This window comes from Dermacentor variabilis, chromosome 5 (genome assembly GCF_050947875.1).
Source record: "Dermacentor variabilis isolate Ectoservices chromosome 5, ASM5094787v1, whole genome shotgun sequence".
Lineage (NCBI taxonomy): Eukaryota > Metazoa > Arthropoda > Arachnida > Ixodida > Ixodidae > Dermacentor > Dermacentor variabilis.
In genome coordinates, this window is record NC_134572.1 from 19,911,684 (window position 1) to 19,935,000 (window position 23,317).

Genomic DNA, 23,317 nt, shown 5'->3' on the forward strand with positions numbered 1-23,317 from the left:
ACAAGGTGTGACATTATCTGTATAGGGTCATCTCGCTACTGGTCAGCAAAGGTGCTACCTATATCCACAACACTTTCGACTTCATTGAGAAAGTTAAAGATAGAAGGGTCCACCATAATGACATCTTAGTTTCTTTCGATATAATGTCACTTTTAACAAGTGCACCCATACACCTGTCCATGAAAATTTGCATCACCTCACTCGAAAAGGATCCCACGCTGCCTGAGAGGTTTTCCATCGAGGTGACAGCTAGGTAAGCTACTCAGTTTTTTCTTATTGAACACATATTTCACATCCGAGCAGCATTTTTATCGGCAAATTCACGGAGCGGGAATGGGATCGACGATTTCGGTCGTGGCCGCTAACCTCTCCGTGAGGGATATCGAAGCTCAGGCCTTATCCCCTTTCATGCCAACGCCAAAAAATCTTTCACCGATACGTTGACGACTGTTTCAGTATTGTGCAGAGGGGTAGTTTTCACCTGTTAACGGCTCACCCCTGACCAGCATGCAAGCAGCAATGAAATTCACCACGGAAGCGGAGTCTAATAGTCAGCTACCGTTCTTGGACACTCTCGTGAAACGCGAGGGGCCTTGTTTGTCGTTCAGTGTGTTTCGAAAGCACACTCCCACTCCACACTACTTTCAGTACATTTAGATGCACCCGGTCACGCAAAAAGAGCTGTTGTTGGCTCCTTTCTTCGTCGGGAGGACAAAGTGTGCGCAAGAGCGGCAGACCGTGTGTCGGACAATCTGATCATACGGCAGGACCTAGTGGCCTGCCGGTACTTCAGGCACTTCCGTCGTGGAAACTCAGGCTTGACATGGTCAAACTGAAGGACCGTCTGGACAAGGACAAGTTCCATGGCGTCGTATACGTCGTACCATATGCTGATTGCCCATACGTCTGCATAGACGAGACCGGCAACTTCAGGACACGACTTCAACAGCACAGAACGACGTCAATAAACAACACGTTGCGTCGAATGCCCTGGTGGAGCACTACACAACTACGTCGTATTCTATCAACTGGGGCGAAGCACGTGTAACGGCAAAGGAGAAGAACCTATCTTCAAGCCGTTATCTGGTGTGATTTATCATCGAAATCACGGCTAAAATCCTTGATCACAACGACGGCAATATTCCGCCCGTCCATATACTAGGTGCCTTAATCATGCCATGCACTACGCATAAAGACCGCGTACTTGGCCTGTTTTCCGGAATTGTGAACAAAGCTCCTGTGGGGGAGCCGAAACTTTAAGAACGATTTTAAATCTCTTTTTTTCCGTTGGTGACCTAACCTCTCCTTTAAAATATGTATTATGCTGACCAGGAGGGGCTTCTGTCACGCACTCGGCTTCATCTTGTCAGGGCGTATGCACACAAAGTGCTAGCTTCTAAAATTAAACTTTCCAGGCCGTACCTACAGATGCCCTGCTAGACTGAAAGAGTAAGATAGAGAATTGGTAACAGAAAGGCAAGAAGGTCAACCATGTTAAAACGCGGTTGGCTATACCGCGCTGGCAAAGGGTAGAAAGAGAGAATGAAAGAAAGAACGAAAGAACCTTGAGGTAGTGCATTAGCTCCTTGCATGTGTCGCTGAAGAGGTCAACCTACAGCGCCACACGTTTACGTCACATTGCGGCTTGTTATGTCTTGGAAGATGTCTGACCCCTCCGATGGTATAGCTTAATGCATTACTAAGTGTGGAACAGGCTTTTGCCCCCACGTTTTGCAGGAGTGTAACATGCTGCCGAACTTCTTGTTCATCGTGTCGGGACGTAAGCACACAAAGTGCTAGCTTCTAAAATAAAACTTTCAAGGCTGAACCTACAGATACCCTGCTAGACTGAAAGAGTAATGGAGAGAAGGGATAAAGGAAAGGCAGGAAGGTTAACTATGTCAAAACGCCGTTGGCTATACTGCGATGGCAAAAGGGAGAAAGCGGATAAAAAGTTCGGCAGCATGTTACATTCCTGTAACACGTGAAGACTAAAGTCTGCTGGCAGACGTGGTGATGCATTAAATTATACGATGGGAGGCGTCGGACTTCTTGAAAGACATAACGAGCCGCAGTGTGAAGCAGACGTATGGCGCTGTAGGTCGACCTCCTGAGCAACACACGCAAGCACCTAGTGCACTACCTAAAAGCTATTTCGTTCTTTCTTAAGTTCTGTCTTTCTTTCGGTCTTTTTCCTTCTTTCTTTCTTTCTATATTTATTTATTTATTTCTATCATTGTTCTTTGTTCTTTCGTTCATTCTTTCATTCCTTACTTCTTTCTTTCTTTCGTTTCTTCATTTATATTCAGCCATTGCATCTTCGCTTGCTTACGGGGTATTACGAGCCATTCCTGATGATGATATTTCTGCTTCACTGGACTATACGCCGCATTTTTGGGGTATGAGCCATTGCAACAAGCCAATGAAGGCTTTCGCCTCCAAAATGATGAGGGGAAGGAAAGGAAGTATAAATCAACTCAAACACTCTTTACCCATTAAGATAAACCTGGCCACGCCATGACGTTCCTCCAGGAGCAAAATCAGTTCGCCTTTGGCCACTCCCATGCAACATATGCGCCGACTATCGAAGGACAACCAGGCTGACTGCATCTTCTCAAACAGTTTGTATATCAAGGCAGTGGCGATAAAGGTGGACGGCGAAGTACTCGCTGTTGTCCTCAGTCCACAACGACAACGTTCACTGTCAGCATACATGTGTTTTCGCAACAAGCAGCATCCAGGCAGTCGCACATAGTGAGGTGCTTATCTGCGGCAACAGTCGCCAATCGTTATTCTTGGCGGAAGACGGGTTTCTTCAACTCTTTTCAAGCGATTCTTGTATACAAATATACATATGCAAATATATACATATACGTAACACAAATGGCGTTGTCGTGGTCAGGCAAAAAAAAAACAGTTGCTCACAGAGCGGAGCAGATGCGGGAAAGGGCGGCTAGACGAGTTGACTGCTGTGCCAGTGCCGGAGCCTGAGTCATTATCTATAGCAAGGATTCCAGCTGCATAGGCGCGCGCTCACGCCACGCGCGCAAACAGAGCCACTTCGCTTCCGCCGGGGAGGGAAAGGGCCGGAAAGTTTAGCGCGCGCTGCGCGGGCTTAGTTTCCGTTCAGTTCAGTCTCGGAAAACGGATAGGGCGGCCACGCGCTGTGCGTTCCCCCGAAGAACGGGCAACGTTCGACGAGCGGCGACGAGAACTCGCCCGTGAAAGGGTTCGCCGTCGGCGCGCCGATGCAGCCGTTGAAGCCGCTCGAGCCCAGGCAATCCGACAGCGACGAAAAGATCCCTAGCTGAGGGAGCAGGAGGCCCAAACAATCTGGCACCATTACCTGTGGGTTACTTAACCGTAACGAAGATCAGATGCACGCAGGACAAGCTTCGCTTACCCCCATTTTCCGGTAGGGGAAGGGTTGGTCATTTTTTTAGAGCGCAGCTCTTAGACGCCCGTTCCTGCGGCGAGCGTCGGCGAGTGCGGCATAACCGAGCGAACGAGCACAGCGAAAGGTGAAAGTGGGGGATGAAAGACACGAGGAGGAAAGCGGTGATGAGGGTGCAGCGGAATCATGATGCGGAAAGCGGAGGAGGATATGGCGAAAGTGTGAGAAGAAAAGCGTAGTGTGCTCGACGATGGCTGTGAGATGGAGCCTAAGTAGCGCACGTCATCTGGTAGGTCTGTCGGCGGCGGTTGCTGTGGATCGGCCCCACGCACTGGCTCTCGTGATCTGAAGATTAGCGAGGCAGTCGCGGAACATTTCGCTTCGTTTAAAACGTGCCCGACGAGAGAGATTGTCCACGCTAGCCAGTATATCGCGAAATGAAAACACGTATAGAACTGCGCTCAAATTTCGCATTAGGGAGGATATATCGTAATCATCGGCAAAATGTTTGTACACCTAGTTGATGTCGTATCATATGAGCCAGATAAATGATCACAATAAGGCGCTGCTGGGCTGTCATCTATCAGGTGACTCCCTCAGCAAGGTTGGCGTAAGGTCCCTGAATTAAAAGGTAGAGACCTTGCCGCCACCGCTGCTGCGAGGAGCCTGCGAGGAGGCAGGAGAGAAAATCTGAGTCTCGCAATTGGTTAAGCGCCGTGCCGTGGTATTTTTCGCGCTCTTTTCTCTATTTTTCCTCTTTTCCGCGTCTCGGCGTGCTCGCCACCATGACAGTTGGCTGTCAAGTTCCTGCAGCGAGGTTTTAGCAAGGGATTTGGTATGTTTTGACTAAGTTTCGTGGCTAACCGCGTCATTGAAGAACTCAGTCTCTCTTTTATTCATGTTAGGGATTGATTCTAAGAGAACTGGAGGTTAAAACGTGTACGAACGTAGCTTTTTTTATGTTGACGGGGTGCGGAGCTCAGGCATAGGTAAGCTTATGCACGGGTGCTTTTTGTCGGTGCTAGTTCAGATTTGTTTTCCTGATCGCGCTAGCGTCAACAGCTGTATGAAGCTATGGAGTCCGTAGGCTGTGTTCTGTCATATATCATGCTAGAAACGTAACACGTGTTATTGTTGTAGTAATGAGAGCGCGCAGCTTTGTCAGTCCATATTTTTGTTAGGCGCTGCAAATATATTTTGCGAGGACAAGCTGTTCACTACCAGTACAAATGATTTTGACTATTGCGAGCAGGCTTTCTCCGCTTCGCCGTCATGGCAGGATAAAGTGGTGCACGAGTTTGCTGGCTCGTACTGACTTGGAACTGCGCAAAGAGGGAAAATGCTCATTGATAGAAACCATTTCTATGTGTAACTTTCGTCCTTGCATAGGCTTTGTTCACAAAAGAAGTTCAGGTTCTACTGTGATATTTGCATCTGAGCGCCAACGGACCAGTTTCACTGCATAAAGAGATGCCAGCGTTACGACGAAACGACGACAAAAGCAGAGATGCTCCGCATTGATCGCGCACGTTTCTACATGACACTCGTGTTATTCAGGCGAATATGTCACGAGCCTTGCATTCGGTCATCAGGGTACTAAGATGATTAAATTCTGAAGCGGCACAAGCTGGACACACGGCAGTCGATTGGGTACACGCAAGTACACACGTACGCACTTCGAGCACACTAAACGCTTCCGAGTTGTTCAATCGGCAGCTACATAGTGCTGCACACACGCAAGCGCATCGCCTTTGGCATGTACCGGCGCAACCTTTATCGCTGCGCTTTCACGCCTGGCAAGTGTCTTCAGAAAGCAGAAAACAAAAAATCTGATCAATGCAATAAAAATAACTCGCGCAGCGAGTTGATCTGTGCAAGTTGCGACAGTATTTCTGCTTACGAGTACAATGCATGGCCGTGGACGACATAACCCTCAAACAAAGCTCTGGCTGGCATGTACATAAACATCGTGTACATTATGTATACATTATTGGCGAGACAAAGAATTCTGGTTTTTGCGCTGGTCCTCGACGCTAAAAGGAATTTGTCCCCTAAACTAGCCTCAAAAGTCTTCTTCTAAATAACTGGAAGCAGGCAGCCAACCCGAAGCCACAAAACAGGCGCGCAGTTACGCGCCGAAAAAGCACAAAAATACCTGCTTCTGCCAGTTTCATAGCGTTCCATCATCGTTCCTAGCACAACGCACAACAATCAAGCCTTAAATACGGTTAAAATTGATGCGCAAACACCCAACCACAATTTTAATGTCTCACCTCGTGTAAATCTGTGGGCGGTTTCCCAGCGAACGACCAAACTGCGAGGGCGAGCTACGAGAGAAAGAGCGAGCTGCGAGAAGGCCGGGAGAAGGAGAGGCCGGGCGAGGAGGAATTTCGCTACCTTTTGTTTTATTCGCAGACCTTAGGTTGGCATGTCATGGCACTTTTGCAGCGTGGGGTCACATGGCCGATGAGGCGCGCGGCATGCAAAGCCGGTCGTTCTATAGTAGGTAACAAACTAATAATTACATGTTTATATGTACACTGTCCAACTAAAGCAAAATTTGCACAGAAGCGCCAGCCAATTAAATTCTGTTACTTAGCTGACGTCAAACGATTTCATGAGTTTGAAACAACGTTTTTCCGTACAGATCGGCTTTGGAATCACTAGTTTCAGGAGGAAACCTGAACCTCTATAGACGATTATATAGGGCGCCCTAATGTCACTGCTGGGCCAGAGGTAATAGTTTAGCTTGGAACAACTAACTGTTATTTTCTAATTAGCCTAGCACTTACACTAGCCGACAAACGTCATTAACCTGTGAGCTAACTCCAGCTGGTGCAGCTTTCTTTCGGAGGTGAAGAGCATGCCCACTGTGTTTTTGTGGGTGGAACTTCTTTGTAATTCTTATGTTGTCACCGACTACAGGTGCTTTACATATACAAGATCATAACAAGTGGTTCTACAGAGCACGACAACAAGCTAACATCGTATGACGCCACCTTGCGGCATTCTTTTTAGCGAAATTTATGGTCTTATTGCCCATCTTACGGGCACACGATACTCTGAGCTCACCCAAGAAAAACAGCCCACTGTAGCGACATAAGTAGCACCGCCATGTCAGTTCTGTTGTAGCACGCTCTTAGCTCACGCGCATACTAGTGTCTCGCAATGCGCGTGCCAGTGTGAGACGACGTTCCAGAATATGAATTAGCATGCTGTTTTCCAGTCTGACCGCATGTCTCTACAAAGGTTTTGCGAAATGAGCCTGCTGGCTGGTCCCTCGGGTGAGAGTGTCACAACTTGGATTTGAACAGCACTGCCACGGTCGTTCATCCAGTTTCTCTGTTCAGTATTAAAATTCAATTTTTCTCTTTTACATGCACAGAACGTCGTAAATTTACACATGTGCGAAATATGAAGCAACTCAACGAAGTATCTCTTGCGTCGCAGGTACCTGTAAAAGAACGGATCGGCTCAAACACGGCAAAGTTATCTATATACGGACACACCAATTTACACGTCGAGCAGATAGCACGAGAATCACGTGCTCAGTGCGTCCTGCTGAGGTGTATTTTGCTCCTGCGTAACCTGTTTCTTGCTTTTGTAGGGATAAATTTAATTTCCGCGTTTGTTGTGGCAATGAACACGGTCTACTTTTGTTTCTTACGGGATGTGGTTTTGAATGTGCATGAGGAAGCGAGTTTGTACTCACTAAATCTCGTATACAATGTCAGAATAGCGCGCATCGCACTCCAAACATTAATAGGAAAGCAAATATAGCTTGAGACAGCGAACAGCGCTCGTGTCACCGCCGGGAGCCCGGTCGTATTGCGGGGCAAGTATACTTATAGGTGGGTGGGCAAGCGGCGCGTACCTGTCCGCAGAGCGTGACTGTTTCGCTGCAGCGCAGCACAGGTGCGCCCAAGAAGGAACTCACCTGAGACACAGGCGGGCAGCAGAAACGCAAGACAGGCGAATCCGACCATCTCCACCGTTGAGCTCCCTCGCGGTTCGCGTGATCTCACTTAGGCTGGACGATCGGGCTCGTGATCTCTTCCTCCGACGTGGGTTCGCCAGTCTGCGAGAAGCAACAGAAGAAGAAAAACGAACTGCTCAATAAGGAATAAACGTGCAAAGCCGAATCCAGCCACGCCGGTCATTTGGTGTACAACCCAAAGGCATACAGACGGCGCTCCCGAATCTCCCGCTCTCTTGGACAGATCAAATCACGCCACGTCGGCCACCAAACGGGATGCCGGAACTATCGCGCAGCGCAGAGAGAACGGCTCGGTGAGCCGGCCCAACTCGTTACCTCAAAAGCGCTCGTCAAGCGGGACGATGGCACTTCCAAGGGAATCCAGAATAAGGCGCAATCGTGAAAAAGGAAGGCGGGCAGGAAACGCCTTAATCTCAGAAGCAGTAGTCGCGATTAGGTCGCCCCTTTGATGGTGGTTCCTCCGGACGCAGTCTTTTATTTATGCAAATTCGCATAAAGCCTTTCAAATTTATGTAAATTAGAAAGACGAAGCAGGAAAGGCCTAAAGGGCATAAGCGCAGGCAAGAGAGATTAAAGAGCAGTCTAGCAGTCGCATGAGGGGACGCTATTGCTTGATTCTCTCTGGGGATAGCAAAGTAGACCTATCTTGAAAGACGAAAATGCAAGACTGAACGATGTTTCGTAATTCAGTCCTGATATCGGACGTAACAACATTTATGCAATCACAGCAGATTTTCCAGGACATAAAAAACGGATACCTCGAATAGTCAGTGTCGCCAGCAGTGCGGCGAAAATTAATCCGTTTTGCTGAACCCGAGAGAACCTTGCCCACGCTTGTTTGAAAGATGCTGTCGCACTTTTCTGTGCTAATACGCATGCGCAACGAAAGCAAATGTAAAAATTAAATAAATCGCTGAAATCAAATGAAATGGTCACGGCTGCTTTAAACTTTGCTTTTCTTCCTCAATTTTATTGTGGTAAATCAGCAAAGTACTCTTGAAGCTATCATTTGCCGCTCTTTAGAGCCCACGAAGACGTAGTCAGCCTTTACGCGATGTTTACCTAAATATTTCGAAAATGCTACAGGATTTGGATCTTGCTAATGATTAATGGAAATTGCAGTATTAGGCTGCAGCACGTAAATATCGAACTTTTACAGCAGGCCTGAGCATGGTGCTGCCGTCGTCGTCTAGAAATCTCCCGCGTACCAGTTAATTTTTGTCTGCGGGCTGTTCAAGCTTGACCGACGCCAGTTGTACAGAGGTATAAATTCTGTTAGATTACATATCGAACTGCTTATACTTGACGGCAACACAGGTAGACATTGACAGACACGGCCACAAAAGCCACTAAGCTAATTCCGTAGTTGGAGTACATGGCTACGTAAAGTTGTAATGGCAGCGTGGGCAGACGCGGAAAAAAAACGAGACAAACTGCTAGGCGTGTCGCGTACCCCTTGATTGCTTTGCACGCAGTACGATTACCATGTGGGTTATATTCAGCTGTCGAATTCACAAAGCTTTTGCTTTGTAAGTGACCTCTGCCACCGGCCAGCCGCCTTCGCTGATTATATGTCCGACGTCAGAATTGGTCAAACCTTTTTGTTACGAATATAGTGCAAGATAATTTGTGAATATGGACCAAGAAAACTTGTTTTGAGTGCCATTCACGATTGGCCATCACCACGTATGGATGCTCATCTCGCATTGATACCAATCACAAACATGAGTGCCATGAGTGTCGTACGCAGGCCAAAAAATCAAACGCTCTCACGTCAGAGAAATTCTTCGAATACGGGCCTGACTAGTATTGTCACAGAGCCTTTCATATGGAAGTACATTTTGCAGTAACATAGGCCCCATATTCGTAATTGCAATGATATTTAGGTTTATTTCATTTATTGGAGCCCAGATGGCCCAAAAGCGTTACTTAGAGGGGGGATACAATAGGGTAGTACATTTAAGAACGAAAACATGAATGAACAAGAATAAACATGCTAGGTATACATGAATATTAACTAATTATTATGCAAGTACAGATAAAGAAGAAACAATAAGCAGTAAGATCATCTAAAATACAGAACAGAAAACTGCAGAGCTAATAAGATTGTTGCAACATTCACTCCAATGAGAACAAAAAGAATAATCGAGGTGAATCTTATTTAATTACGTATGCAAACGGCAGGTGACGTTGGCGATGACTTGACGAGAAATAGAGCGATATATTGTTTCAAGTGAGCATGCTAGGTTGTATGTGCATGAGGTTGCCGTTAAGGAAGGGCGTTTTACATGACAATGGCGTTTGAAAAAGAAATTGGTCATCATCATTACCAACGCTCGCCCGAGTGACTGTGATTGAAATGCTAAGAAAGCTTTGACTAGGTGATTTGGCTGGCCTATGGTAAACAACACTTATAAATAGAAATCCTTGTCAATTCCTCCCTAATCCTGCTACCAATAGTTAGTAGAACTTATAACTTAGGTTGCTTAATGCTTCTAATATCTCAGTCTGGTCTGACAGCTCCAGGTCATCTTTAGTACGAACAAACTTTCTGAAAAAAGTTGTCCTAGTGAAGTGATGTTCTCGCGACGCGCATTTCTACATATCAGCCCTACTTTTTGAAGCAATAATTCACAACCCTAAAGAAGCGATAAGTTTCATTATCTTACGAATTTCACTTTCAGCCTAAATTTTCATATGCAAGAAGCATGCGAAGTCTTTATGGATTCCTCTAAACAATGACTCTAACCTAACTAGTAACAACTTGCTAACTTTCCTTACTACACAAGCGTAATATTAAGACCATAAATTAATATACCAATGAAGTTATTATGCTATGCAGCTTTTTAGGACATGTACGCACAATACTGTGGTAAAAGCTACTAAGCATTTGAACAAGACAAACGCAACCTGCTCGGATAGAATGAAGACGCCAAATAACACACAAGTTCTATTGTGCCGCACTGCGAGGGGACGCAGGTTTATCAATATTTGTTCCTTCTGGTTCTTATCATCGCTTAATCCTATTTGAATAAAACGACGAACTAACAAGCTGAGAAAGACCTTGCATATAATTTCACCAAATAAAGTACCGAGAGATTTCCAACGCTGTAAGTAGCACGCATAAAATATACAAGCATGCTTCGAGGGGAAACAAGGAGCTGTAAGTGAAAGGTAAAACCGAAATAAATGCAGTGTTCCGATTTAAAATAATACAATAGAATGGCCGACATGAAGGAAGGAATGTTCCGAAGTTCGAACGGTGTCTCTGGGGAAAAAAAGAGCGGCATATTTTTTGGCAAAAGCATTATCTCTCTGAGGATCGTAGCACAAGTTTTCACGCGCGTTAATGGATATGAATGATTTTACCCAGACGCGCGCACAGTTTGTCTCGACTTCGAGGAAGTCGGTACACCATAAAAGTGCGCTTCACTTCATATGCGTCTTGTTCTTTTAGCTGTTGTGGAGGCTTGCAGAAAAGTTCACCAGCTTTATCGACTACGGAAAATGACTAACAGCTAAACGACAAGTATTTTCAATACTGAGAAGCTCTGCACCGGCGCGGTTGGTCAGAACGCAAATCAGAAAGGGGCATTGCATTGATGAGTGATTCCTCTTCAGTCTTGTTCTATCAGTAGAAGTCGCTCAATTTAATACGAGTGTTTCACAATGAGATATGTCGCTTCCTACTACCAGAGAAAAAAATTATGATTTGTGTTATAGTCTTTCGAGTTGTCAGACTAACTTGAACTGATGTTGCAAGCTAAAGCGAATGAGAAGGCAGCCTTGTCAGCTGTGTTGAAGTATCTGGCGGGTAATGTTACGGAAAACATGGAGGTTCACACGCTCACGCTATTGAGACGATACTGTAGTAGAGATAACAAAAAAAAACTTCTGCAAGCCGCCCAGTCTCATAACAAAGAAAAAAATCAGTCGAAGGGCGCGACAACGCAGGTTTAATTCAAACATGGCAAGATGACCCGGCTCCGAGAGTCCCGGACATTCTAACCAGGAGACGCTGTATTTACCATGTATCTGCAGTGACTGCCGCCGCACAGGAAAGAGGCAGGCGGAGAGGGCGAAAGCCCTAACCGAAAGAGCAGAGCCATAGTGCAAACGAAGAGAGGCGAAGAAATACAACAGCGAGCGCGAGCCAACCCCTCGCTCACAGGGTCACGTTGCATTCTTTGATGACAGGTCGGCTAAGTGCATGGAGGAAGCTAATGCTTGCCAGGCGGCCTTGTTTTGGTCGAGGAAACACGACTAAGGCGGGAGACGTCTCACTGGCTCTCCAGCGGATTCGCTGGATTGCGAATTTCGAAACCAGAGATGCGACTTGCTGGATTTGTTTGCCGGCTGTCCATATTGGGACTGAGTTGTCTGATTCGAGATCTTGACGGAAAAAAGACTGCTGCTTAGCTAATTGGTAACAACAGTTCTTCTGTAATTTCATTAAAGGCTCTGTGGTAGCGCACGCGTATAAATAAGTTCTTCACAGCTGCTGCCACAAGAATGACGACAAGACAGCCAAAAGTAGCTTTGCCAAGAATACACCGAGAGCAGTCGCATTGCGTCAAAATTTCAACGCGATAGCGTTAAGGAGCTCGTGTCGCAGAAAAGCCGGTGTCGTCGGCGTCCGCGGCGTTGGCCGTGAGCGATAAATCATGGCAGGCACTTCATAAATAAAAAGCAACTTCCAAGATGGGCTGGGTGGGAATCGAACCAGGGTCTCCGGAGTGTGAGACGGAGACGCTACCACTCAGCCACGAGTTCGATGCTTGAAATCGGTACAAACGCGCTTTTAGTGAACGCGGTGTTGCCTTAAAAACGTGCCGTAGAATGTTATACTGCGGTGTATATCGGTAATTATGAGCACCTAACTTACAGAAGTCGCATTTACACGAACAGCGAAGTACGTTTCCGCTACATTTCTTCTGCGCTTACCGCACACGCAGAGCCATCTTGCGGCAAACACAGAAGACCCCTCCTCTCAATGTACGGCGCTGCCCCGACAGGTGGCGCGCCATGCGCGCATTGGGGCTGTGCTGTGCGCGGACCGGTGCCAGGCGCGTTGCGGCCCCGACTCCCTCTCCCCTGGCGACGCTTCGCCGTGCTCCCACGCGGGTTGCAGAATCAAGCGCCGTTCCTTTCTTTAGATTACTATCTGTCTATCTCTCTGCCCGTGCCGATCACGACGTTTGGCTGGCGTAGATCGTTTCCCCCTCCGAGACACCGAGTTCTTTGGTTCGTTCCGTTTGCTCAGGCGCACGTTTCGTTGCCGCGCAGAACGCTGCGTTGCTCGACGCTCTCTGTGTGATAGGTGGGCGCAAAGTCCGATGCGGGGCGCCTCGTAAGTGATCCCTGCGCCGTAGCGCTTTGTCTTACACCCCTTGGCGGGTCGATGGGAACGCTGTCGCGTTCCACTCTTGAAGGCGAAGCTTAAGCGTCCTCCAATTTTTAAAACTAGCGTGCGCCACTATTGTAAACACTTGTCAGCAAAGCGTGTGGGTGACTATTGTTGACTATGGGCTATATGATGAGGAGTGGGCTGCGCATCCTGCGTTCTCGAATATTCGTGAATTTGTAGAGGTAAAATCTAGCTTTGTACTTTCGAAGTGCCATGACCATCAGACTATAGTCTCACTACATCCGCCAACAGCAGCTCTGTCCTTGTGCATAGTGTCCTGGACACTTTTATAGAAACACAGCATATTGCCTTTGTCATTAGGCCTGTTCCGACATGTGCTGTGAAGTCAAATACGCGAAGCAATATTTTTCCTACACTGAGGCAAGAGAAGAACACGGATTCTCTCTTTACTGGTTGGGGACGAACAAGCACAGGCAGATACTAAAGAGCACGCTGAGCTTCATACGCATACTACATTTTCTCCGAAACAGTTGTAGTTTATTTTCCCTAAACTTCGAGAGTCACCGTTCAAAGCCTCCATTCGATAGATACTACAAATACGATAGTGACTGCTTCGAATTTTTCACGCCCCTACTCATGACTCGACTCCCTCGTTACACTTCATTTTAAACTTAAATTATTCTGAAGGTGCCCTTCAGCATCCCGATTTAGGCATGCTTGTTGAATCAGTCTCTTTGAAAGGCTAAACTTGAATTTCACTTTGAACGGTAAAGCTTACGCTCGTCAAGAAGAATGTGAACGCATGCGCCACTTTCGTCAATTTTCTCTACGTGCTTGTGCAAGCATGCACATGTTCATGCACATTTCGAACTAACCAGTCTGCGCGAGTGCGTTGGTGAAGTGTCTATCGCATATGGTTCCACGCCGAATTCCGTACAGCCTACTGCTATAGCTTTGCCACAAAAAAGAACGTGTCCCGCTTGCCACCTGCTGTCTTTGAGAAAATGGCGGTTCATGTCGCGACGTTCAATGCGTGCGTGTGTGCGCGTATTCATCGACTCCGCACTTGGAGCTTCTGAGCAGCAATATCATTTCGTGGCGACACCGGTCTTTTCTGACTTGGCTTGTGTAGCTGCGTTATGTCACACCGGCTTCTTTGCACCTTGTTAAGCTGAAGCACTATGCGGCTTAACCAGCGCGTACTTGCGGAAGCAGTTCGGAAGCTATCCTTTGTTATGCGACCTCGAGATTAACTACTCTAGAAGCTGTTAAGAGAATTTGGTTCTAGGCTCACTGGTACATGGTATATAGAAGCAAGAACTGCGCGCACTAACGGAATAAGAAAGAGGGTTATGGTAACAAACCCCTCCAGTTAAACCATTACCCTCGATCGTCACGAATTGGCCGGATGGAACAGCCGAGACTGCCACCGATGTAAATTGTAGCTTAATATGGCGGCCGTGCCCGCAGTGAATGCAAAGTCGATGGCATCGTTTTCAATAGCAATCGCTGGTGATCGCTGCTGCGAAGACACTGAACGACCAGCAGCAGGGCTGTCTCCCTCATGGCACGCTGAACAGAGTCGCATAACAGGTTCAGCGTGGCGCTCGCTGGATAGCCGTCGTAGTAGAGCTAGTCTGAATGCATGCACTCGCAATAATCGTTGTGCCCTCCTAAAGAGATGCTGAGTACCTTTAAAAGTCAATGGTAAGCGTGGTATCCCTTTCAGGAGGCAACCACTAGCCCGCTTTCGTTCCTCTCTTTGCAGTGATCATGTACATTTACATAACTATTAATTAATAAAGTCACTTTTTCAGCGCTAGCTTACAATACAGCAAGCGTGCACACATGGCGTACACAGGCGCCAGTGTACGTCGTGACAAATATAAGACATAATCGCCTTACAGGATACAGCAATGCTACTGAGTAGTAGCTCTTACTCTAAAATTTTAAGAACTAGTGATAGAAGCAACCAGCGTTAAAGGAGGAGGAAGAAAAAAAGAAAGGGAAGAAGGAAATGCTGAGAGGTCCACCAGACGAACATCCAGTTTGCTACCCTACGCAAGGGGAAGGGGATTAAGGGTCGACCAGAAAGAAAGGTGCTAAGAATGCAAAAACGTGCGGTGGCCCATTACATCACGCCTACAGTTGGTCGCGAGCTTTATAAATGCATCTAATGCCTAGGCCTTGAGGTGGTGTATACATTTACTTTCTTTCTTTCTTTCTTTCTTTCTTTCTTTCTTTCTTTCTTTCTTTCTTTCTTTCTTTCTTTCTTTCTTACTTTCTTTCTTTCTTTCTTTCTTTCTTACTTTCTTTCTTTCTTTCTTTCTTTCTTTCCTTCCTTCTTTCTTTCTTTCTTTCTTTTGTTATATGGTTTCTAATAAGGACGTTTCATCACAAACTCAAAATCTAGTGGCAAACATTCCTTTAAATCTTGGTTCCTGCACTGTGGAAAAATAATGGTTACGAGAGAGCAAAGGCAAGTAATGATGAAAGCAAGATAAAAACTTAATGATAAAGAAGCAGGCCGACCGACACAAGGTAGCGGCCGGCCACACATCGCCATTTCGTACAGTGCTAGCCACACAGAGCGGGCCTCAGAGTGGCCCGCGAATGGCCACGCTTCACCCACGGCAACCCCGCGTCTCTCTCTTCAGCTCTGTTCCTTCACGACTCCTCATGTCCCAAAGCCCCCCTCATCCTCTACCAACGCCGCACGGCAGCATCGTGCAGTGGCGACCGCGGGGTCCCCGCAAATGGACCCGGACCTCTGTGTCTGCTTTCGAAGTAATGAAGATTTATCCACGGCCGGCTCCCGCAGCCAAATTTATCAAGTGGCCGCACGGCGCGAGCGCCAACGGCCCACTCTCGGCCCGCTGCCGTCCGCAACCCGCCGCTCGCCACCACTGCCGCGTTGCTTCACGCGGTCATTCGTTTTATTTTGCTTCACTGGCAACTTTGGATCGCTCCTCCCCGTTTTTCCCTTCGCAGCTGCCGTGGGTGCTCCTTCTTTGCTTCTCAATTCCACCATTCACTCAAGTGCAAGAAATGAAATGGTCCTGTCGGTTTGTCTGGCTTCTTGCTCGCAACGCAGAGCGCCCTCGGACGCTTTCTTACCTCGAGATGGGCTCGCCAGGGCCAGGCCATCAGGCAGGAAAGTCTATGCTCGTCCTGTACGGCAGGTGCCTGTAGTCGGTATGTCTCAAAGCAAGCATTTTTTCCCCGAAGCTTGTCACCTCCTGTCGCAATGATTCTACTTCACCCGTTTGTGTAACGCGAGATCCGCGAGAAGGAATGTAAGCAGCATAGGGAGAAAATCATATGTTCTAGACATGAGCAACTTGTGAGGCTCATGGTGAGCGCGAATTACGCAGTGCAGGTTATATTGGGTAATCGCAAGCGCTTAGCAACCGCGGGAGGGAAGGAGGAGAGAGACGCCAGAAGTCACAGGGTATCTGGAAGCACATTTACTGTCACTGGGACCGGTACATATGAAGAGCACTGGCAGATATAAGAGGTATCTGCTCTACGAAGGAATTGAACGGATATAAAGTTTGTAGGGGTAATGAGTACATGAGTCAAGCCGCCATCTCCTAGGCTTCAGTTGGTACGCACGGTAAGCACGACCCGCATGAAAGTGAAAGTCAATTTGAAACCAAAATTTGTGCTACACAGGCCCGGAGGTGGCAGTGCACGTAGCGCGATAAGCATGATTATGCTCGTTCTCTTCTATAGTTATTGTTGGTTCGGCCACATGGAACAAGCAGAAGCGAGCAGCGCAGATTTCGCCGTAATTTTCGATAACAACTAATGCAAGCACTCATTCATATTACCACACCACGGACCATCACTCGGGAGAGGGTCTTTCATGCTAACGCGATCAACGGCGTAAGGTTTGTTAACTAACGAATGGCTGCATGTATTTGATCTCCAACAGAGTCCCATTCAAAAGAAAGGGCATTGCAATGTCAAGATATAAAAGAACATACCCTCGATGGTCCCATCAGCCATGGTAGCCAGTCAACAAGGCCTCTCGAATAAACGCGCCCGAGCGCAGGCCCACTGAATCATGCTACATTTTTATTTTCTCCATGCTGCGCTCTTTCATAACATAAATTGCAGCACTTCTCTGCTTGTATGCAACGCATGGAAGAATGCACTGGGGCCAACGGGCGCTCTGCCAGACCTTATTATACCGCAGGTGAAGAAAAAAGAAAAATTGGCGCACCACTTCATGGCGCTGAATGACTGGGCTCCCTTGCAATAGGCGTTGCCATGTTGCAAAGTTCCATTACATCATACGCATGCAGCATTGCACATAAAAAACCTACCACAGAACAAAATAAAAAAAAATCGTAAGCGCAACAATACACAACTTAGGCGTGCACCAGGCTACTCTGCTTTCACCAGGTGCAAGAGCAGAATAACCCTCTTCCTCTTGCCGCGGTGCAAATCGGCTTCTATCGCGGCGTTATGCGGCCGTTCACTGGCTCCCATTATACCTGCAACGCACATACACGTACGCTAACGTGCGCGCACTTACACACGCACGCAAACACGCGCGCTTTTCGCTAGCAGCCGCTCCGATAAGGGTTGTTACGGGCCGGCATTCCCCGCGCGCAAGAGCACCAGCCGCCGCTCTTGCTCGATCAAATGCCACACGGGTGGTGGGGCAGCTTTCTTCGTGCGGCACAGCCAACAGAGCGAGAGGAAGCGGGAGGGAGGCGCGAGAAACGTTCAAAATGTAGATTCTGTGAACAAGCCAGCGCGCGGGTGTCATTACCGCAACGGGCCTTACCGCCATTAAACGCGCCGGCCGCTTGGCATAATGCAAGGCGACCTCGCGCTTTCCTACCCTCTCTGTGCCGTTGCCGGCCGTCATCGCGCCGAACAGCTCAACGACGGTGCAGCGAACGGCGGAAGCAGCACTGCGCTTTGTTTCTCTCGCGGGCGATAACCCGGTCGAGGCGGTGGCGGCGCTCAGGTCGTAAACGAACCATAAAGTCGCGATATGAGACGCGGCCCTCTTCAAAAACGAACGCGAGCGAGCCAGTGGTCGCATTGACTATCCCGCTGCGGGCAGAATTGCGTGCAACGAGCGTGCAACGAGCGTGAAACGAACGCGGTGTACTCAATTTCTTTTTCTTTTATGTCTCCAGGTGCTTTCGAAGAGCGTGCGAAGACCGAGGTGTGGTGACGGAAACGACAACGCATGGTAAACGACATTAGGATAGAATTGCAGTGTACATGAAAAGAGCTATAAGGCAAGGAACTCGCCTTTCGTTGGCATACGCCAGCAAAAAGAACTCCTTACATGTCACAACCAGGGTATGCGAAAACGGCATCTGCCCATCATCTGATGACACAAACTATCTGCAGCCCACTCGTCGCAGGGACTTCCATAAACCTAATGGGCTGTAGCAAGGCGGCAAAGAAGAGTGTCTCTAAATACTGCGTGAAAGAAGTAGGCACCGCATGGCAAAGATGAGGGAACAAAGAGAAATAACGACAAGAAAACAGTAATCTAAACCAGAAGTTAGTGGAACATGTAAGAGGGATATATCTGAGCTCCAAGTAGCCGGGTATATGTCGCCAAAGGCGCACGGTGTGTTGAAGCAGACTCTCGAGAAACCCATCGTCCTCGATATCTCGCGTCACGCAAGCACTTAGCTTGTCAGTGCCATCGTAAAGACGGCGCTGGAGACGACACTACAGCGAGTTCATTTGAAGAGATGGTTTCGCAAGGCGTAAGCGCATACATGGCTTCTGACGGACGCTTCAGTTTTTCATATGTTGCACCGGACTACGCGCTGATTGCGCGCTCTGTGCCTGACGTGTATGAGTTGGGGCATCCGTAAGGACGAGTATGCACTCCGCAATGTTGTTTCATGAAAACCACACAGCGTTGTTGAAGATGGAGTTTGTTAGGGAACCAATTCAATGAGCTCCTCCCAAGAAAGAACGGTTTATTTCTGGTCGAAGTCAAAAAAAGAAGCCAATCGCACTTCATCGAAGAAGGCATCGCCGACACGAACTGATCGCGAGTTTTCACTACTTGATCGGTTATATGAAAGCGGCCGCCGATTAGCTAATGCCAGCTCTATTTTTCGTAATACTGCATGGCTTCCTCGCGTAAGAAAGACCAGCGAAGCTGACGCAGTATGATGGAAAGCACCTTGCCAAATCGTTGCACACGTGGCCACTCACATAGAACGCACAGTGCGAATATTTTTCTCTTTGCACGGATGAGAGTAAGGCGGGCCCGGACGACAAAACAGCGGGATGATATATAGGTACGCAGTCGGTATAAGTGAATCAGGATGAGTGGCGACGAAGGTGTTGTCAAAATAGCACGGTTCTTAAAACGCCCCGACGAGTAGTCGTGTAGCTTCGCGGATCACAAACTCGAAGGGCTTACTGAGAGAGGCATCGATTCGAGATGCGCCATCCCAGAGTGCAACGTCCTTCGATTTAGCATAATTCAATCAACTCAGGTCACTTCGCAGAAGACTTGGAATCCACTCGTAGGCTACGCTCTATGCGTTATTCGTAAAAAAAGAAAGCAGAAGGCACTTTTAAGATACTCGTAGACATTTGGGCCCCCATAGCCACTATACTTAGACGAGCGGAAAGATGTATAGAATACAAAGAGATGAATCTTCAGCCTGGAATGGATTTGATCAGAAACATGTCACACTATGATTTTCAAACGTGATTTTGCTCAGAAAATTATGGCCGTTTATCTTTCGTGAGAGCGAACGCTGGTATATCTTATAAGTGCTTACGCTGAAAAAAAAAGAAAGCAGAATGGCGGGCAAGACAACGCTTTCCACTTCGCTTATGATGCACTGAGGTTAAGCGCGCATCGAAATCTTCAACCAAGGTATAGCATTTAGTCTCGGGTCAGTGTTCTCTAAGGATCATGTTTTATGCTAAAATGATTCTCTAATGAAGCTTTTTGTTCAATACGAAATTGACTTTATTTATTTATTTATTTATTTATTTATTTATTTATTTATTTATACTGCAGCCTCAATGAGGCTATTACAGTAGTGGGACGAAAAACAAGAATACAAACATTTATAAACAAGTTTGCGTGAATCGTTTTAGTGGTAGTGAACGGATGTTGCCCGGTAATGAATTCCAGACTTCAATTGTTGATGAAAAAAAAAAACTCTATTTAAAGGAATCAGTACGGGTATGAAAGAGTGAGATATTTAGAGCATGGTGACTCCTTGTACATGAGGGTATGGAAGAAGTCAAATAGTTATCTAGAGAGGAGAGGCGAGGAGCATTGATTAATATCTGAAGGAATTTTAGGCATTAAAGTTTGTGACGCTCTGCAAGAGGAGTGAGACCAAGTGGGGGAAGAGAGTAAGACGGCGAAAAATTCTTGTCATATCTCCTACAAACAAAACGTACTGCTTTTTTTACACTGATTCTAGTTTTCTCATGTCACAGTGTTCGTGTAGATTCCATAAAACGCAGCCACATTCGAAGATCGGGCAAATGAGGGTTTTATATGTAAGAAGTTTAGTTTCTTGAGGAGCAAAACGCAGCGTAAAATGTAAGTAACCTAGCCTTTTAAGGGTCTTGTTACAGGTGACATCAATGTGTTTCGACCATGACAAATCGCGTGTTAGCAGGATACCTAAATATTTGAATTCGAAGACGCTGTTTAAAGTAATATTGTTAAAGGCATAGGCAAAGAAGGAAGGGCATGAGCATCGTTTAAAGGTCATGGAGACAGTTTTGGAAAGGTTGATATTCATTTGCCATGCTTTGGACCAGTTACAGAAGTCAGCGAAAGGATTGTTAAGAACAGCATGATCACTTGGAGATTTAACTGTATGATATAAACGCAATCAACGCGATCACTTTACTTGCTCAGGTTTCTGCACTTCTTGAATACATGCTGAGCATGGGTAAACGGCAAGCATGAGCACGAGGACACTTATGGAAAGAGCTACACATGCAAAACATGAATGAACATAAACTTGGCAAACACGGAACACAAATTTTTCGAATTCAGTGAATTCAAACAGGCTAACTTGGTTTAGTGACTATAGAAGAAGTTCTAACAACATGACAGCGTGTTTATGTTGTTATTCCTCAGAGAATTGACCCCAATCGAAATTATTCAACAATTTGCATGTGTTGTTTCGTAGAAAAGGAGCAGAAATGCTAGTTTTGGCGATATTCATGACGAACTAAAGAAAGACTGCGAAGGCTTGGTATATGTACTAAAATTATAACATCTGGCATATGTACAATGAAAGGATCTGCTTATTGGTTAAATATGCTGGGCTTTGAAGTTTTTAAGATTAAACGAAGAGCAGAAGAAAGAGTTATACTTGTCACTAAATGTATAAATTATACCTTCATCGCCGTGGTTGCTCAGTCGCTATGGTGTTGAGTTGCTGAGCACGAGGTCGCGGCATCGAATCCCGGCCACCGCGGCCGCATTTAGATGGGGGCGAAATGCGAAAACACCCTTGTACTTAGATTGAGGAGCACGTTAAAGAACCCCAGGTGGCCGAAATTTCCGGAGTCCTCCACTACGGCGTGCCTCATAATCAGAAAGTGGTTTTGGCAAGTAAAACCCCATAATTAAAAAAAAAAATCATTCATATAGTCATGCAGTGAATTTCGCGGCTGGTCATACTAAGGACATTAAATGACCACATGATCTGCGGAAGCATCTTGTTTATCGTAGAAACGACACAGCGATGACTTCCGCCAGAAGACGGCTTACCAAACTGTTATACTCAGAATACAACATCACTGTACTCATGTTAGTAGTGAAATAGGAGTTACTATAGATATTTATGCAGAGAAGGCGGTCCCGTATAGTTTGAAACTGAAATCAGACCTACTTTGAATTACGACAATAATTATTTAAACAAGAATTACTTAATTATATCCGGCTATAGGGTGCCAGTATAGTCAATGCAGAAAGCCTTTCGTAGCGGCAACCCGCTACGAAAGGGCATTATAGTAGGGTGCGCGGTCGCCCGGTCGCCGATGACGTCATTAATATGGCCTGCGGTGGGCGCGTCCACAGATATCACACATGGAAAGAAAGCGCTGGCGTGGACTTCGGACCCACTGCGCATGAGCTACTTCGCCTGCGCCACCGCCGCTAGAGAATGCGCTCCGCGTGAGCCACGCGTTCCCGTCTTCACGCTTTCTTTCTGAACAATAAGCGACACAACCGTTGGAATTGAAAACCCCTAAAGAGCGCCGCTCAAATTTCGCATTAGGGAATATCTTAATCGTCGGTGATTTTTTTTTTTATTCACGACTCCTCCTACAATTTTCGCACGTTTTCTTCTGCCTATGAGAGCTCTCTGTAAAATTGTTTTCGTCCGCAGTGCAGACTAGCCTAAGCAATTAAATTAAGGAGTCGCTGTAAGAACTATGGCTTTCCTAAACAGTAGGATTCACCTTACTGCCTACGCTTGTATGAATTGGGCTCCTGAACCCCAAAATAGCATAAAACAATTTTCACGTTCAACATAAACAAACCTTGAGAACGCTGCTAAGGTAATGTACTATAGTTTTACTTCACTGAGCTTTCCCTAATAAACCAGCAGTCTACGCAATTTTTCAATTTTATATTAAAATGAAGACTGCTTCGCTGACACTAACAGCATGCCAAATGCAATCTTCTTTATAGATAAGCAAAATCGAAGCGCGTTGTCTATTAAATCGGCATATTGCGAAGAGTAAATTACAATGGGAATATCATAACCTTTGTTTCGTAGCGTGCTATCCGCCTTGTTCTCACAGGACTTAACGAAATTTCACTCGCCGTTCTGACCCCGAAATACCCCTGAACTCCTTCCCCTTCTCTACCCGGCTGCGCTGCTGCATGTGCGCAGTCCTGGCCAGTGAACGCTGTAAGCCTTGACGGCGCTTCAAGGCGTAATCTCGTTTTTCATCCTTCCAGGTTTATCGTGACTGTCTTCCGCGCTAAGTCCATCTATGAGCGACCATTTTCTCTGGGACAGCGAACTCAGAGGCAACAAAAAGCGGAAAAGGCTGCCACAAGGGCGGAATAGCACACGGAGCTTTCTCGCACGTAAAATAATGCGTAAGCATTAAAACAAACGGTGAAAGCAGGAGGAGCTTATCATGAACGATGATTCCAAAATCGATGGCCGAAATCCGCGCCAGTGAACGGAACGCAAGTCATCGGCGAAGGCATAGCAAAGAAGGGAAACGGCCGTTCTCGCGAGCAGTGGATTTCAAGGCGGAAGCAGAGCGGATCGCGGAGAAGGTAGATGAACGAGGCACGCCAGAGACCTTACTTCATCTATGGTATTCTTTTGCAGTCGCGTACATCAACGTCCTACGCTGTAAGGCCGCTGAAGCACCGAAGAGGACCCCCATAAAGTAAGGCAGCTGCTCGCTGCAGCCTAAGTAGATGAAAGGAGATGCGGGAAGCTAACACGCTAGCAGCGCTGCAGTCAGCGGCACCGCTTTGCAGCTAATGGCTGCCTCGATAAGTACCGGTCCCTGTCACGGGCCAGGGTTCACGGGAGTCATGCGACGT

General features: G+C 46.9%; 1 protein-coding gene across 8 annotated transcripts in view; it reads right to left on the minus strand.

Moving 5' to 3' along the window:
• The window catches only part of LOC142582334 (irregular chiasm C-roughest protein-like), a 940,430-nt gene that overhangs the window by 335,072 nt on the left and 582,041 nt on the right, over nucleotides 1–23,317 (minus strand). For all 8 annotated transcript variants that reach the window (XM_075691923.1, XM_075691922.1, XM_075691926.1 and 5 more), the window contains one exon: nucleotides 7,332–7,472. In XM_075691923.1, coding sequence (XP_075548038.1) covers nucleotides 7,332–7,380 — 49 coding nt within the window. In that variant the 5' untranslated portion in view covers nucleotides 7,381–7,472. The remainder of the gene's footprint in view (nucleotides 1–7,331; nucleotides 7,473–23,317) is intronic.